This window comes from Mus pahari, chromosome 12 (genome assembly GCF_900095145.1).
Source record: "Mus pahari chromosome 12, PAHARI_EIJ_v1.1, whole genome shotgun sequence".
NCBI lineage: Eukaryota > Metazoa > Chordata > Mammalia > Rodentia > Muridae > Mus > Mus pahari.
The window spans coordinates 9922452-9938565 of NC_034601.1; the positions used below are offsets into that span (position 1 = coordinate 9922452).

Below are 16114 nucleotides of genomic sequence, written 5' to 3' on the forward strand. Positions count from 1 at the left end.
CTCACCCTGATAATCTTCTCCCTGTCTGTTGTAGAGCCTGCAGGGAAATCTCCACTCAAAACCTCTTTTAAAAATTCAAAGTCTCGGGCTGGAGAGATGGCTCAGCGGTTAAGAGCACTGGCTGCTCTTCCGGAGGTCCTGAGTTCAATTCCCAGCAACCACGTGGTGGCTCACAACCATCTGTAATGGGATCTAATGCCCTCTTCTGGTGTGTCTGAAGACAGCAACAGTGACAGTGTGCTCAACATATATAAATAAATAAATCTTTAAAAAAAATTCAAAGTCTCTCAACTGCCGACTCCTATAAAATCAAAAATACGTTAGCTACTTTCTAATCTAAAGAGGGAAGAACCCGGGCACAGTCATAACCTGAACAGAACAAAACCACACTCCCATAAGTGTAATTAATTCAATATCCAATATTTGGGATTCAGTCAGCATCATCTGGGCTCTTCCAAGGAGCTTTGGTCTCTTCTCTATCTCCACCCTCTGCAGTATATACGATCTATGTTCTGAGCTTACACAGGTTCTACTTTTTGGCTGCTACTGTTCTTGGTGGTCATACCATAGTACTGGCATCTCCAAATTCTGGGGTCTTCTGCCTCAACTGGGCTGCACTTTTCACCAATATTCTCTCTTGGGCTCTATTCATCATGCAAAACTTCAACTTTTCTCTCTGACCTCTTCAATCATGGGACTTCCACTGCTATTCTGCCTGTACCTTCACCGTTGGCTTCTCCTGGGCTCTCAGAGTGCCAAGCCTTAGAGTTCGCCATGACCCCTTCATGCCTTCAAAACCAGTTACATCTGGGAGACTCTTACACATGATCAAATTTGGTTGCCAGCACAAGGTACAGCCTTGTTCACTCTGAACACAGGTTGCATGTGCTGATTCCAACACCTCAGTGACACTGGCCTCTTCTTAATTATAGCTGATTGTTCAGCTCCAGCTGATCAACATCTATTGTCCCTGTTAAAGCCTGGGTAAAATATTAAGGCCTAGATGGAATATTAAGATCTAGGTAATTGTTATCTAGATAGCCTGCCATTTTGTGCTGTTACTAATATTGTAAGGAAACTTCCTCATGTCGTCTAGGAAACTTTCTCATGCCCAAATTGATTAAATATTCTGTTTTGTGTCTTTGGAAACCAACCATAATAGAAATCAATAGACCTGCTTTGTATAGTGACCCACAATAACCTTGGACCCAAACTAACCATCCAGCAGCACTCCCTGGACCTGAGCATAAGCTTTTATGGTATTTGCTTTTATAAGCTGCTCCTGAGATGGACGCCAACATAAGAGGGACGCTTGCTACATCATATTTGAAATAAGACTTTCCTTTTGAGTAGAGGTTGAATAAGTAAGTTCTCAAGACCTTCCTGATAACTGACATCCTGGTTGGCAAGTTAAGACATGAATGTTATACAAGACAGGTCCCATCCTGATTAACAAGTTGAGACATGAATGTTAAGCAGGACAAGTCCCCTGTCACAGTTGGATACCCCAACCAGTAGGAGTGGGATAAGTATACAACAAAGACATGTTTCTAAGGAAATCCTGCATCCCTAAATCCTGATTGGTAGAATAACTTAGCACAGATGTTTATAGATTTTAGGCTTAAGAAGTCCTATTGGATCTTGATTTAATGTTGCGATTCAGTTACTGAGTATAAACCGTGGCCCTGATCAATCAGTTCTGGGGCATGTGCTCAATAAACTCTCCCTGTCTGACTGAGATTGGTGTTTGTGAGGTTTGTGAGGTGACTCCTGGACCCTAACAGTCCCAACAAAACAAAGGTTTTACTTTAGTGGTTCCATTTGCATGCTAATCACAGCTGATTCTTCAGTTCTAGCTGACCAGAAAACACAGATTCTGCACACAAATGGCCCAGTAGAGTCTTTGCTTCCTTCTGAACTTCACAAACTAGGCCTCCATCATCTGCATAGTGTTCAATACTCCTCTAAGCTCCTACAGAACACCTTGCTGAGCTGAGCTTTCAACACTTGATGTTCTTCTAACCATAGTTCCCAAGTCTTGAAACAATTCCCAAAGCAACATGGTCTGGTCTGTCACAGCAATACCCCAGTCCTGGTGCCAATTTGTCTTAGTTTGGATTACTGTTGCTATTATGAAACATCAAAAAATTAGTAAGCACATATGGACTCAGTTCTAATATGTGTGTGCTAAATATGTTGAGAAATAGGGAGTGCAATTTCAGCTAAAACGGTGAGTTTATATTAAGTGAGACCAGAGAAGACACAAGAAAGAGGGGGTTATAGGGGGCTGAATAAAGACATCTTAATCCTCAGGACTTGAGAGTGTGTTATCTACATAAAAAAAAGAATTTTATTTCGTTTATTCCTGGAAACCAGAGTTTCATGTATCCCAGGCTGGTCTTGAAAATTTTATACAACCAAGGATAACTTTGATTTTTTTTTTTTTTTTTGAGTCAGTTTCTTTGTGTAGCCTCAACTGTCCTGGAACTAGCACAGGGCTGCTTCACCAACCTGTCCTGCTGTGTCAGGGTCAGTGGTGAGTAAGCCTGAGCTCGGGCTCGTAATAAAGAGACCCTAGTGCGATTGCATCAGAATCGACTCTTTAGTGGTCTTTTGGGGTTCACAAAACAGGTACAATAAAAGCACACAGGCACCTGCAGAATCCCAGGGACTGGAGAGGAAGGATATATTAGTATGTGTACACTGTGATGATAACATTGCAGACTAGGAGCAGTAGAAATACATTTTTAAACAACTTTTTTTTAACAGTTCAGGAAGCCAAAAAAAAAAGTCCGGGAAGTGGTGGCACATGCCTTTAATCCCACCAGCACTTGGAAGGCAAAGGCAGGCAGATTTCTGAGTTCGAGGCCAGCCTGGTCTACAGAGTGAGTTCCAGGACAGCCAGGGGCCTGTCTCGAAAAACCAAACCAAAACAGTTCAGGAAGGTTAGATGGGTTTTATTCTGACTCCTCTTTCTTTGGCCTACAGATTGCCCCCTTCTTCTCCCTTACCTTTCAGTTTCCCTCTCCTTCCTTTTTAATTTTTCCTCCCTGCCTCTCCGTGTCCGCGTCTTTCTGTCTGTGTGAATATTCATATATAAGTGCACACGGCGTTTGGGAAGGTCATAGGACACTTTGTAGTCATGAGCATTTACCCCAGAGCTGTCCTTGCTGCCCCTCATTTTGGTTTATAAAATCAGGGTCTATAGGGTCCAGGCCTGCCTCAGACTCACTGCATAGTTGGAAATAATCTTGAACCCTTGACTGTTATGCCTCCACTCCCACTTAGAAATACAAGCAAGGACACCACAAATAGTCCAAATAGCCAGTTATCATCTTATGTCCTCACCCCTAGCTTTTCTTCTATGTGAATCCACCATGGTGTCTCTTGCTGCATCTGTAGCCTCTCATGAAGGCACCATATAGACTGTATTGTCTAACTCAGGACCTCATTTTAACTGGATCACTTCTTTAAGGTCTCCAAATACAGTCACATTCTGAAGAGCTAAAAGTTAGGGCCTCAATGTATAAATTATGATAGGACACAATTCAGCTTATAAAAAAATGACTTGTAATTAGTAACAATCCTTGAGAGAATTGGTCTATGGTTCAGGCTGGAGACCTAAGGAAACACTACAGCAGAGCAGCTTTGGTTGTTGGATGAGAGAAAGTGACTTCCCGCATCAGTTTAAGTAAGATTGGCATGTAAACTGGGTGATTGTATTGCACCCCCACATTTTTCCTTGTTTTGATAATCATACTACACTTACGTAAGATGCCACATGTGGGGAGGACCAAGCAAAGAACATATGGTAGCTGAACACTGTGGCCCAAGCCTGTAACCTTAGCTCTTAGGAAGCAGAAGGAGGATTAGGAATTTGAGGCTAGGCTGGGCAGTGTGAGCTCTGACTCAAACAAAACAAAACAAATAAGATTATATGGGAATTCTTTGTATATTTTTGTTTGTTTTCTTGCTTTTGTCTTTTTGTTTTTTGTTTTGTTTTTTTGATAGGGTCTTGTTTTTTATAGCCTAGAGTGGGCAATTTGTCCTAAACTCTGGGCAATTTGCCTCAGCACTTCTCCCTTCCAGGTGCAGGGATGAGAGGGTCTATCTCACATCTGGCTTCCTTTGTATAATTTTTCTACATTTTCCCCGAGTCTGAAAATATTTCAAAATTCAAGTACCGAGTTGGTGAGAGGGTTTAGTAGCTTGACATCCTGAATTCAGACCCCAGAACTTTACATAGTGGAAAGAGAGAAATGAAAATTGTCTTCTGATCACCCCTCCACAACACACACACACACACACACACACACACACACACACACACACACACAGAGAGAGAGAGAGACAGAGACAGAGACAGAGACAGAGACAGAGACAGAGAGATTGAGAGATTGTAAGTAATTGAAATAGGCAGGAGAGATGGCTCGGTGGTTGAGAGTACTCGTTCCTTTTCCAGAGGACCCAGGTTTGATTCCCAGCACTGACATGGCAGCTAATGATGGTATGTAACTTTGTGGGCACTCAGTACGGTAAGTGATACACAGACAAAACACCTATACACATAAAGTAAAATTTAATGAATATTTAAAAATAAATAGAAGAAAAAATATTTTTAAAGGTACTAGATTTTTAAAAAAGAAAAACAAATACAGTGAACAAACATGACAGAGGGGAGTGTTGGCTATCACAGAAGGAGGGTACAGCAGAAAAAGACATGGAGAAAATGAGTGGCACAAGGCTCACCCTTGCTTCTGAAACTGATACCATGGGTCTCCAAGCCTGTTTGGGGATGTCAGGGGTCACTGAGACATAAGCTGGAGGGCAGACTAGGCACATCCAGCACTATTTCATTCTTCTGACATCCGGCCTATAGTGACCCAGTAAAATGATGTATTGTGTGCTAAAAGAATGAATTCTCTGTATCTCCAGGCCATTGACACTTTGGAGCTAGCTTGCATTCTTTTTATTGCAGTAGTGGGGAACCGATGCCATGCTAGGCAGTCTGCTTTCTGTCTGTCTCTCCTCCTGGAGAGTTCATGGAAATTGTCACATCCCTGTGGACGCTGTACATCACCACAGAAGCTCCGCCCCCTCGGTGGCCAGCTGTCACTGGATTGGACGCGAGGGTTGGGTGTGCACAGGGAGGTCCAATCGCTCTGGCGCCTTAAGTGCAGTCAGGTGTGCAGGCACTGAGAGCACCCGGGGCAGGTATGGCGAGCTGGTGGCGTGCGTTTCCACGGGCCGCACGGCGCTATCCGTGGCCCACTAATGTGTTGCTCTACGCCGGGCTCTTCTCGGCGGGTGATGCCCTGCAGCAGCGACTGCGGGGAGGCCCAGCCGACTGGCGCCAGACGCGTCGCGTGGCCACTCTGGCCATGACCTTCCACGGAAACTTCAACTACGTGTGGCTGCGCCTACTGGAGCGCGCGCTGCCAGGCCGCGCGCCGCGCACGGTCCTGGCCAAGGTGCTATGCGATCAGACTGTCGGAGGGCCGATAGCCCTCTCTGCCTTCTATGTCGGTGAGGGGCCGGGGCCGGGCACTGGAGGCCAGGCAGGAGGGAGTCGGGGTGGGGGTGGGGAACGGGGAGACGGGAGATCTGAAGCCACTGGTGCTGAGGCAGGACGTGACAACTCTGCGGCCCAGGAATTAGGGCTGAAAGGAAGTTCTGAAGCAGCGATCGGAGGTCTGGATGTTGAAGGACTTGAGGTTTCCGTGAGGAAGAATTTGGGGGCCGCTGACCTGGGAACTGGAGATGCCAAGTGCCAGGGATTCAGAGGGTTGGTGTCCGAGCTGAGAGGCTGAGGTTGACAGAGTTCAGGAGGGAGAGGTCTGTTTTCCTCCAGAAAGAAGCATCTTCAAGAGACGCTGGCTTAGCCCCATAGCAAGCAGCTGCATCCTTGGACTCCACCTGTTCTAGAAAAGGCCACACCTGAGGCTCTGCGGCCAACACATTAACCCAAAAGTGATGTGATTGGTGACTCTGGGGGCAGAGTGGGTGAAATATGCGATTATGGAAAAGTCATTTCTAGGGTCTTAGTCTTGCTTGAGCAACAATTTCCCTGGGGTGGGGTCACACAGAGAATGGGACGGGATGGTGTACCTATGAGGTAGCTGTTTTCACACCGGGCTGGATGAGCTGGCTTTGGGAATCTTTTCTGCCTGGTTTACTGAGAACAACAAAAGGTCTCTTGGTTTTTGTCTCCTTAGCAATTTCTGTATTCTAAAAGGCAGTGGCAGCTGGGGAGGGCCACTCCATGTTTGGAGAGTCTTCTCCAGGGACTGGACCTGGTCTTGGCATTGGGGATGGTAGATCACCAGCAACTGAGCCTAAAGCCCCCCCCCCTCCGGCCTCAAGCTGTGCCAACTGAACTATATTTGCAGTCTTTAGTTTGTTTTGATTTCTGAGACAGGGGCTCACTAAGTTGCTTGGATTTGTGATTCTCCCACTTAAGTCTCCCAAGTTGTTGGGATGACAATCTCGCGCCCCACCAGGCTCAGCTTGTTAATGTCTTCTAAAACCGAATAAAGGTAGGCAAACCATCTAGAAGAAACTTACCCTCCTCTGGGAGCTATTATAGGGAGTTTATTTTAACTTCCTTTCCTTCGGTAACCCACAGGAAACATCAAAGACCTGGTGGCCCGTCCTAGTCTCAGCTAATGTCATGGCTAAGAAGGTCAGTGAAGTTAGAATAGACAACCAGAGAGCAAGAGGTTTTTTCTGATTCGCCCAAGCTCTGTGCCTTGTTCTCTCGAGCGATCTCCCAGCCAGCTTTGCAAACACATCCCAGTACTTATTGTAGCTTGGTGCCGTGATGAGGGGGTTAGGGGCCAGGACTTAAGACTTGATGGGCTAGATTCCAATTTAATCTTTGAGCTACCACTTCGGCGGATACGCTCACGATTCCCATGTCAGATAATGAGGACACAGGCATGGAGGGCTTGGAAGTTCACCAGAAGACAGTGTGATCCAGAATTTTAGTCACGCTCTTCATCTTGATATACACAGTGATCGTGTATGATTACTCTGAGATTAGATAACAGTGCTGTCCCAGGGATGGGGGTTGCCTAGGGTGAGGCCTGAGGCCTTCTCGTATATCACCTGTCTAGATTTTTGCTGTGTCTTACTGTCAGATTTCTGGTTCAGTCTCCTCTGCTTCTTGAAGGGGAACGTGGGTGCGTGCACTGGAAGTTTAAGGTGCTACTTGAAAACCGATAGTCAGATGTTGCCCTGTGCCAGATCTGCCTTGGGAAATGATGGATTAAGGAATGGGTCACCTGGGCAGGTTCTTGCTGTTAGCCTCCTTGAACACTTTTATTTTTAGACAGTCACGCTGTGTAGTGAAGTCTGGCCTCCAACTCACGATGCTCCTGCTGCTTCAGCCTTTTTGAGTGCTAATTTTGTAGGACCACTGTGACTAGCTAGCTGTCTTTTCCTCCCGTTAACTCTTCCATCTCAGGAAATTGTTGGGAGGGTCAAATGATGTGCTGCATATACGTGTTTAGTATTTACGTGGGTAAGCCCCTCAGAGTCCTACTTGCAGCATTTGCTCGGTTTGGCTTTCAGTCTTGTTCTAAGGATCTCCTGCAATTAACTAGTAACACTTACCCTGTGCCCCACCCACATCCCCAGTCAGGGCTGTCAGAGAATGTTTGCACTGTCTTTTATAAGTAAGGCTTTGGCCCTGTTTCTCGGATGTCAAACTCTGATTCGAATATACTGATAGGACATGTGTAGTTGCTGGAATGTTCAGGATCCTTTATTTTTTAAAGGAATGAGGTTAGTGTGGGAGGTTGGCAGTGTAGCTCAGCAGTAGAGGGTAGGTTTACCATGCTTGGGCCCTGGGTTTAATCTCAGCACAAATAAGAAAACAAGGAAAAGAACAAAGAAAGGAAGAAGAAAAAGGAAAACGTTTTGTTTTGTTTCCTTTTTTTTTTTCAAAATTGGGAGCTGGGCTGTAGCTTAGTTGGCAGAGTGCTCTTTTAGCAGCTGGGCTCCACCCCCCCAGCAGCATGGAGCTGGGCATAATGGTTCCAACCTGCAGTCCCAGACCTTGGGAGGCAGAGGCAGGAGGATCTCTGTGAGTTTGAGGCCAGCCTGGTTTACATAGTGAGTTCCAAGACAACCAAAGTTATATAGAGGGGGGAAAAAGAAAGTGTTGGAGAGATAGCTCCGTAGTTAAGAACATTTGTTCTTGTAAAAGAACACGGTTCAATTCCCAGCAGCTCACAACCATCCACAACACTGTATATGTATATGTATATGTATATGATTATATGTGTGTCTGTGTGTATGCAAAACCACTCAAATACATAACATAAACAAATCTAAAACTTTTTTTACGTACTTAAAAAAACAAGCAAGGAGACAGGAAGATGGCCTAGCTTGTACAGGCATTTGCTGGCAAGCCTGACAACCTGAGATGACCCTTGGAACCCACACGGTGGAAAGAAAGAACTGATCCCAGCAAGTGACCTTCACACTTGGGCAGTGGAAAGTGCAAGCACACACCATCAACCAATCAATCAATAAGTGTAAAACAAACATAAACAAGGAAGTCATCAACAACCTTATTGGCCAGTGCTAGTGTTAGCTTGCATTTTGTGGCTTCTTTGTTTAGATAGAGAATCATTCTGCCATATCTTTTATACCTGGCTGCTCTCACTTCCTATTTGGGGTTCCTCTAAACAGTTTTAAAATAGAGATATTCTTGTTTTCCTATTGGGTCAACAGCAACATGTAAATGATTGGAATTTGATATACTTGGATGAGGTTGGAATGTGAAACTTGAACACACACTGTTATACAGTAATTATTCCTACTTCTAAAATCCTTCGGGTGTGTCCCCGTAAACAGGTATGAGCATTCTCCAGGAGAAGGATGACATATTTTTGGACCTGAAGCAGAAATTCTGGAATACGTATAAGGTAAGACAGGCTTCTGAAAAATATAATATCTTTTAAATATTTTAAACATTAAAGAATACTTATTTGAGGGTCTGGCGAGAAGGCCTAGAGGGTAAAGGAGTTTGCTGCCAAACCTGAGGACCTAAGTTCTATCACTGTGGTCTACATGGTGGTAAGAGAGAACTGACTCTCACAGTTGTTCCTGAACTCCACATACTTTCTGTGGCCTGCCTGCACGTGTGCATGAACGTGCAGTAGACTTGTGAGTGCATAGACAGACAGACAGACAGACAGACAGACACACACACACACATTATAAATGAATGTGATTTTTTAAAAAAGGAACACTTTAATACAACTCTCCCCCCCCCCAACTCCCCAGTGAAGATTGAACCTATGCCTAAAACTAGGCAAGAATTTTACCATTGAATTCCATGCTTGTCCTACATTTGCTTGCTTTGAGATGGGGTTTCACATAATCCAAGCTGGCCTTGAACTCTTGATCCTCCTGCCTCCACCTCCCAGGAGCTGACTACAGACTTATGTCATGGTGCCCAGCTCCCTAGCTTTTTAAAATTAATAACAGTATTTATTTAGTGGAATGAGAGTGATTCTGCCTGAACTGACTGCTGTGCTGGTTGTTGGGGGGCGAGTCTCCCCAGCACCAGTGCTCGCCAGGTGCTGCTCAGCACTGTGCTGTGAGCATGGGCTTGTTCTTCACTCCCAGCAACATCTTTATCGTGGGCATATACTGTGGGTTCTTTTTCTCCTAGTGGTTTATAATTCGTTACTATGTTAAATTATTTTTGGTATTCTCAAGCATTCCAGACCTGGTCAGTGGGAAGTGCTTCTAGTTGATTTCTATGTGCCTGCAGCATCTCCTGTCTTTCATATATACTACCTTCCAAGTACTAGAATTAAAGATACAACACCACGCCTGGCTCATGTTATTTTTTAAAAAAATTACTTCTTAGAACATGGTGGCTCATACCAGGGGGCTGAGGTAGGAAGACTGCCATGAGTTTGAAGCTAAACTGAGCTTTAGAGCAAGACCCAGTTGCAAAAGAAAGTAAATAAAAATAAAACGATTTTAAAAATTAAGAGATTGGCAAGATGGCTCAGTCGATAAAGGTGCTTGCCACCAGGCCTGAGGTCCTGAGTTCAGTCTCAAAGACTCCTGTAAGTATCTTCTGACCTACACACACACACACACACACACACACACACACACACACACACACACACATGTACACACACACGTACACACTAAATAAATGTAAGAACTTTGTAATGCCAGCCTATCTTGTTCTGTACCAAGAGATAGCTTAGATGTAGTCTTTGCATGTTGTCCCATAAAGTATTGTTTGGATAAGCCAGGCATAGTGGCATATGCCTTTAGTCTCAGCAGTGGGGAGACAGAGGCAGGTAGATCTCTGTGAATTCTAAGCCAGCCAACTAAAGCTTCAGGTCAGCCAATGACACATAGTAATATCCTGTCTCAAAAGAAAATTTTTTTTGTTTAAAATATACTTTAAAGAATTTAGTAATTATAAATGTATCATGCATATCATATGCTGATACTCACTTGGAAATTATAATGTATAAATATATGTGATTACTTTAAAAGTGCGGATTTCTTCCAGAATCTCTGACTGACTTTTCATTCTGTTCTTACGATTATAACCAGTAAGCATTGGCTTACAAGCTGCGCCTTCAAGTCTCTTGCTCTCTCAAGGCTTCAAGCAGTCTTCATTTAATGTGCTCCAAGTGCCATCCAGTCCTAGCTGGGCACCCTACCCACCGGGCATTTCTTACTCTCTTACAGAGTGATCTGTGTGTTTGCTTTCTGTACCTGCACAGCATTCTAACCAGGCTTTCCTTCGTTGCAGAGTGGTCTCATGTACTGGCCCTTTGTGCAGGTGAGTGCCAAGCTTGGTAGACTCCGGGGTCAGGCCTGGGTGCAGAAGTAGAGCAGTCACCTAGTAAGTGCTGGGGTCCTGAGTGCAGTCCCTAGTGTGGAGTCAAAAACCAAGCCCAAAGCAGCTTCTGTTGCCTGTCTTCCTAACAGACTTTGTCTGCATTGCAGCTGACCAACTTCAGCCTTGTCCCTGTGCACTGGAGGACGGCATATACGGGACTCTGTGGCTTCCTCTGGGCCACCTTCCTATGCTTTTCGCAGCAGAGCGGCGATGGTACAGTCAAGTCCGTATTCATCTTCCTTCGCAGGAAGGAGGCGCGTGATAAGTCCTCAGAGAAATGACGAGTCTGGACTCCTTTCCTGGGACTCAGTTCTGTTCCTTCATCGGTCTCAATCACCTGCAGCAGGCCTGCCTTACTCACCAGTTACAGGCTCCATACATGAAGCCCAACATTCCATAGGCCCATTTGATTTGGAATTATCAATGATTATTTTAACTTTTATCCAAACCTTTCCCAGTCATTCCAGTCTGAAAGTCTTATTCTCTGGTATTTTCATATCTTTAATGCTTTGGTTAAAAACTACAACAGTGATATGTGACATTTTAGAATTATTAATATTTCTATTCTAATATTTTATGGCCAGTTGAATTTAAAAAACAAAACAAAACAGAAAAAACCCTCCAGTTTAGATTGTATTTCTAGCCTAAACTCTCAGGCTATTTCCTACACACTGTGGAATCTGATTGTCTTTTGTTCTTATAGTAAATTTCTATGCATATAAAATTCAGTTAAGAAGGTTGAGTAATCAGTCCCCCCCCAGATAATTTATAATAATGTATTATTATGCCAACATTAAAATTCTGTAAGAAGATGTTTTTAACCCTCAAAGGAGGAATAGTGTTGTATGTATTCTGTATAGAATACTTTATTGATACTGTCTACTTTTTTAAAAGAAGGTTCTCAGGCTGCCATGGAACTCACTAGAGACTCCAGCGAGGCCTCAGCTCTCCAAATGCTGAGATTACAGGCATGAACCATCATGTCTTACCCTTCTGCTTTTATATTATATATCCAAGTACAGGTTTTTAAAATTGGTGTCTTCTAGCTTTGAGAAGATACAGTTGACCAAATGCCCTTATTCTTAGATATATGAAATAAAATACTTGGTTTCTGAATGAATTACAGCAAATGAAAATTCTAGAAAACTAATTGTTTCTTTCCTCTCTTAAGGAAGAACTCTAATCCATACTAGACCAGTCTACACAGTTTGTAGCAACCCTCCTGCCTCTGCACTCCAAATATTTGGATTACAAACATGAGCTACCATGCCTGACTTTGTGTGTGTATGCGGTACTCAAGTGGAACTGGTATCTTGCACAAACAAGTGCTCTGTCACTGACTTCATCCCAGGATCCTAATTGTAGTCTTTTATAATTCAGTGCTTTAAAATTCTTTATCTTTACACTTTAAAATGGACACACAAATCCTCAACCTGTCTTTCACATTTATTCAGTTTGTCAAATCTCAGCCAGAGCCTTCAGGTTTCAGAGTTATGCAAATAACCACACATGGAGGTGTGTGCCTGTCTACTGATAACCACACATGGAGGTGTGTGCCTGTCTATTCAGAAAGTTAATGGAGGAGGATCGTTTCAGCCAGGAGTTCAAGACTAGACTGGAAAAACCAGCAAATTTCTGTCTCAAAACCACAAAGATTAAAAAATTTAAAACTGTGAATGTCTTAAGAAATTTCAGCAATCTCACCTGAAAATTGCCCCCATGGTTCTGTTGCTTCCACTGGCACACATGACAAATTTTGAGATATGAAACACTGAATTCTGAGTTTATCTTGTGAATGTATAAGGTCAATTTTATGCTTAAATTTCTAAGCAATTAATTTATATGGTTTGTAATATGTTTGTATAAATTATAAGCATGTACCTTCTAAGGGTCTAAGTTATGGAATGTAATAGAAGTTGTTGGGATGGCATGAAAGTATATCCCTGTATCTTCACTTGTAAATTGCTGTGCCCTAAGCTACTTGCTGGCAGGATTTGGGTATTGTCATTTTTATGGCCCATCTCCAGTTTTCTATGTGCAAGTGTTTGTCCTTCCTACCTGCCCAAAAAGATGATTCTTAAGCAGGCCTCAGTGCCAAAGGGCAACCCTAAACGATTGATTCCTTGTCCTGACAAGATTGATGCTGATTGGTTCAGACTGTAATGTGACTTTTTGTATAATAATGAGCTGACAGCTGGAACTGGGGCAGAAGTATGGGGCATAACTTCTGTGCAGGCAGACACACAGGCAGAGATGCGGGAGACAAGGACAGATGCAGGGGAGTTAGAAGGAGGCAAAAGTGAGGAAGGAGGCAGAAGGGGGATGGATGGAGCAGGAAGCATGAAGTGAGAGCCATGTGGAGAGATGTTGTGGTGGTTTGAATACGCTTGGCCCATGGGAAGTGGCACTATTATAAGGTGTGGCTTGTTAAAGGAAATGTGTCACTTTGGGGGTGGACTTTGAGGTCCTATGCTCGCTCAAGCTCTGCTCTGTGAGGAGAGACCCTCCTCCTGGTTGCCTGTGGAAAACAATCCCCTTCTGTCCATCTTCAGATCAAGATATAGAACTCTCAGCTCCTTCTCCAGCACGATGTCTGCCTGCCTGCTGCCATGTTTCCTGCCTTAATGATCTGAACCTATGAACTTGATGGACTGAACCTATGAAACTGTAAGCCATCCACAATTAAATGTTTATAAAAGATGTCTTGGTCATGGTGTCTCTTCTCAGCAATAAAACCCAAACTGAGACAGATAATATGAGGATCTGAAAATGGCTGAAGGAGTACCCCAGAGTCAAATAGTATACAAAGACAAAGAGTGTTTATTCTGCAGAAACAACCAGCATGCAAGAGTCAACCATTCATCAAAATGGTAATGATGGAGGAACTCACAGGCCCCTTTTTATGGAGGGCTGGGGGAAATTGTCTAGAAGGATTAGGTAATCTCTAATGTGAATGTTGGGGTCCAGGCCGTAGGAAGAACATTTCTTGATGGTTGCATGCTTTTAAAAGTTGGGTAGTTATGGAAGCCTGTCTATAATCTCAGTGCTTGGTGGGTAGAAATGGTATCCCTGGGGCAAAGTGGCTTTAGTTTCACTAGATCAATGGCAGATATTGCATCAGTGGATTGGTTTGAATGAGAATGGTCCCATAGGATATTATATTTAAGTGTTTAATCATCAGGGAGAGGAAGTATTGGAAAAGATTAGGAGATAAGGTCTTGTTGGAGTAGGTATAGGTGTGGCCTTATTGGAAGACATGTCATTGGGAGTGGGCTTTGAGGTTACAAAATCCCAAGCCAGGCCCAGTCTCCTCTCTCCTCTCTCTCTCTCTCTCTCTCTCTCTCTCTCTCTCTCTCTCTCTCTCTCTGTCTTCCTAGTGCACGTGGATCCAGTTGTAGAACTCTTGACTACATCTCCAGCACCATGCTTGCCTGCATTCCATCATGCTTCCCACCATGATGATAATGGATTAAACCTCTGAAACTGTAAGCTAGCCCCGATGAAATGCTTTCCTTTCTAAGAGTTGTTGTAGTCATGGTGTCTCTTCATAGCAATAGAACAGTGACTAAGACAATCACTTACGTGGAGAGAGATAAAAGGAGATACTTTATGTCGACCTCTGGCCTCTGTGTGCACATTCACACCCGCGAACATGCAGACACATACATGCATACTACCTTCACATACACACAAATTAAAGTACACACACAGACACACACACACACAAGATGATGAAGATGATAACCTGACCTCCTGCTTGACACATATGCACACAAATATATAAATATTTGTAATATGTATAAATATACATATTACAAATATATAAATATTTGTAATATGTATAAATATACATATTTGCACTTAGGGATTTGGATGTAGCTCAATGGCACAGTGCTTGCTCAGGGGTTAGTCAAAGAAGGAAGAGAAGAAGGGAGAACTAATGTATATTTTCTGATCATTTCTTATCTTTGCAAAAAATTAGTGCTTCTGTAAAGCATCTTTGTAATTAAAATCCATGCATAAATAGTACCTTACTGGTCCTTTTCATTTGAGGGAAAACTGACAGGTGACTGCCTTATCTATATCATAGTGTGGTGAGAATTAGACAGTTTGAGATCTGATGCAAATTTTTGTAAGAACTGAATTTGAAAGCTTGTTTTCAGTATTTCCATATTTTTAAAATATCTGTTTAGTGGATGACTGAGAGAGGAATATTTGCCTACAGCAGAGTCAATGCAGTTTGTCAGTTAGAGGTGTGCATATTCTTTGGATCTGTAGAAGAAGAAATCATTTAATGACTAAAGGAAATTAGAGATTCTTAGCCGATGTAGTGGCTTACCCCTGTCATAACAGCAGGGAGACACAGGCAGAATGACCAGGAGTTCAAGGTCATCCTCAGCATATTCAAAGCTGTCTTGGGCTACCTATGCCCCTGTCTAAAAGACAAAGCAAAAGCAAAACAAAAGCCAATTTAGAAGAGAAAAGAAAAGGAGGGGCTGGAGAGATGGCTCAATGGTTATGAGCCTGGACTGACTGTTCTTGCAGACTTAGTGGTGAGGCTGGTTCCTAACTCACACATGGCAGCTTACAACTGGCACCAGACATGCACCCAACACATTCATGCACATCAAATAAAAATAAAGTTTTAAAAAGTCTCTGAGAAAGAGGTCAGGTGTACCAGTCAGAGCTCTGAGTTCTCGACCAATCAGGGTTACAAAATGAAACTAAGAAATTACAGTTACTAAAAGTTATGGTTACGGTATGAAGAAGAAAATACTCTAACATTCTAGTGCTTTACCAACAGTTGTTACTTTTGATGATTTAGAGGAGGGGAGACTCCATTTCCTATACATTAAAGCCTAGAGTTAAAGAAAATTAACTTCTGCCTTTGGACTGTGTCAAAATAGGGCCTTCCCCTTAACCATGTGAATGGACTGAACCAAATTTTAAATGTATCACTTCTCTAGAAATATAGAAGCCACAACTCTTTTTTTTTTAAATTAGATATTTTCTTTATTTACATTTCAAATGTTATCCCTTTTCCTAGTTTCCTCTCCGAAAATTCCCTATCCCCTTCCCCCTCCCCCTGCTCCCCAACTCACCCACTCCTGCTTCCTGGCCCTGGCAATCCCCTATACTGGGGCATAGAACCTTCACAAGACCAAGGGCCTCTCCTCCCATTGATGGCTGACTAGGCCATCCTCTGCTACATATGCAGCTAGA

At 43.3% G+C, this 16114-nt stretch overlaps 1 protein-coding gene across 3 annotated transcripts; it reads left to right on the plus strand.

Annotated features, from left to right (window-relative positions):
* Window positions 1-5189: 5189 nt before the first annotated feature.
* Window positions 5190-13589, plus strand: Mpv17l (MPV17 mitochondrial inner membrane protein like). 3 transcript variants are annotated; one of them, XM_029544904.1, is made up of 4 exons: window positions 5190-5214; window positions 8863-8933; window positions 10802-10831; window positions 10999-13589. In XM_029544904.1, the coding sequence occupies exons 2-4, from the start codon at window positions 8865-8867 to the stop codon at window positions 11170-11172; spliced, it is 273 nt and encodes a 90-aa protein (XP_029400764.1). In that variant the 5' UTR covers window positions 5190-5214; window positions 8863-8864; the 3' UTR covers window positions 11173-13589. The 3 variants fall into 3 exon arrangements, with proteins under 3 accessions (XP_029400764.1, XP_029400763.1, XP_021065734.1); XM_029544903.1 differs by having other exon boundaries at window positions 5199-5526; window positions 10738-10831; XM_021210075.2 differs by having other exon boundaries at window positions 5199-5526; window positions 10999-12027.
* The last annotated feature ends 2525 nt before the right edge of the window (window positions 13590-16114 follow it).

Coding starts and splice junctions, on each gene's coding strand:
- Mpv17l (XM_029544903.1), top strand. CDS start 5,217: ATGGCGAGCTGGTGGCGTGCGTTTCCACGGGCCGCACGGCGCTATCCG. Junction 5,527..8,862: donor CCTCTCTGCCTTCTATGTCG/GTGAGGGGCCGG, acceptor CCCCGTAAACAG/GTATGAGCATTCTCCAGGAG. Junction 8,934..10,737: donor AATTCTGGAATACGTATAAG/GTAAGACAGGCT, acceptor ACTCTCTTACAG/AGTGATCTGTGTGTTTGCTT.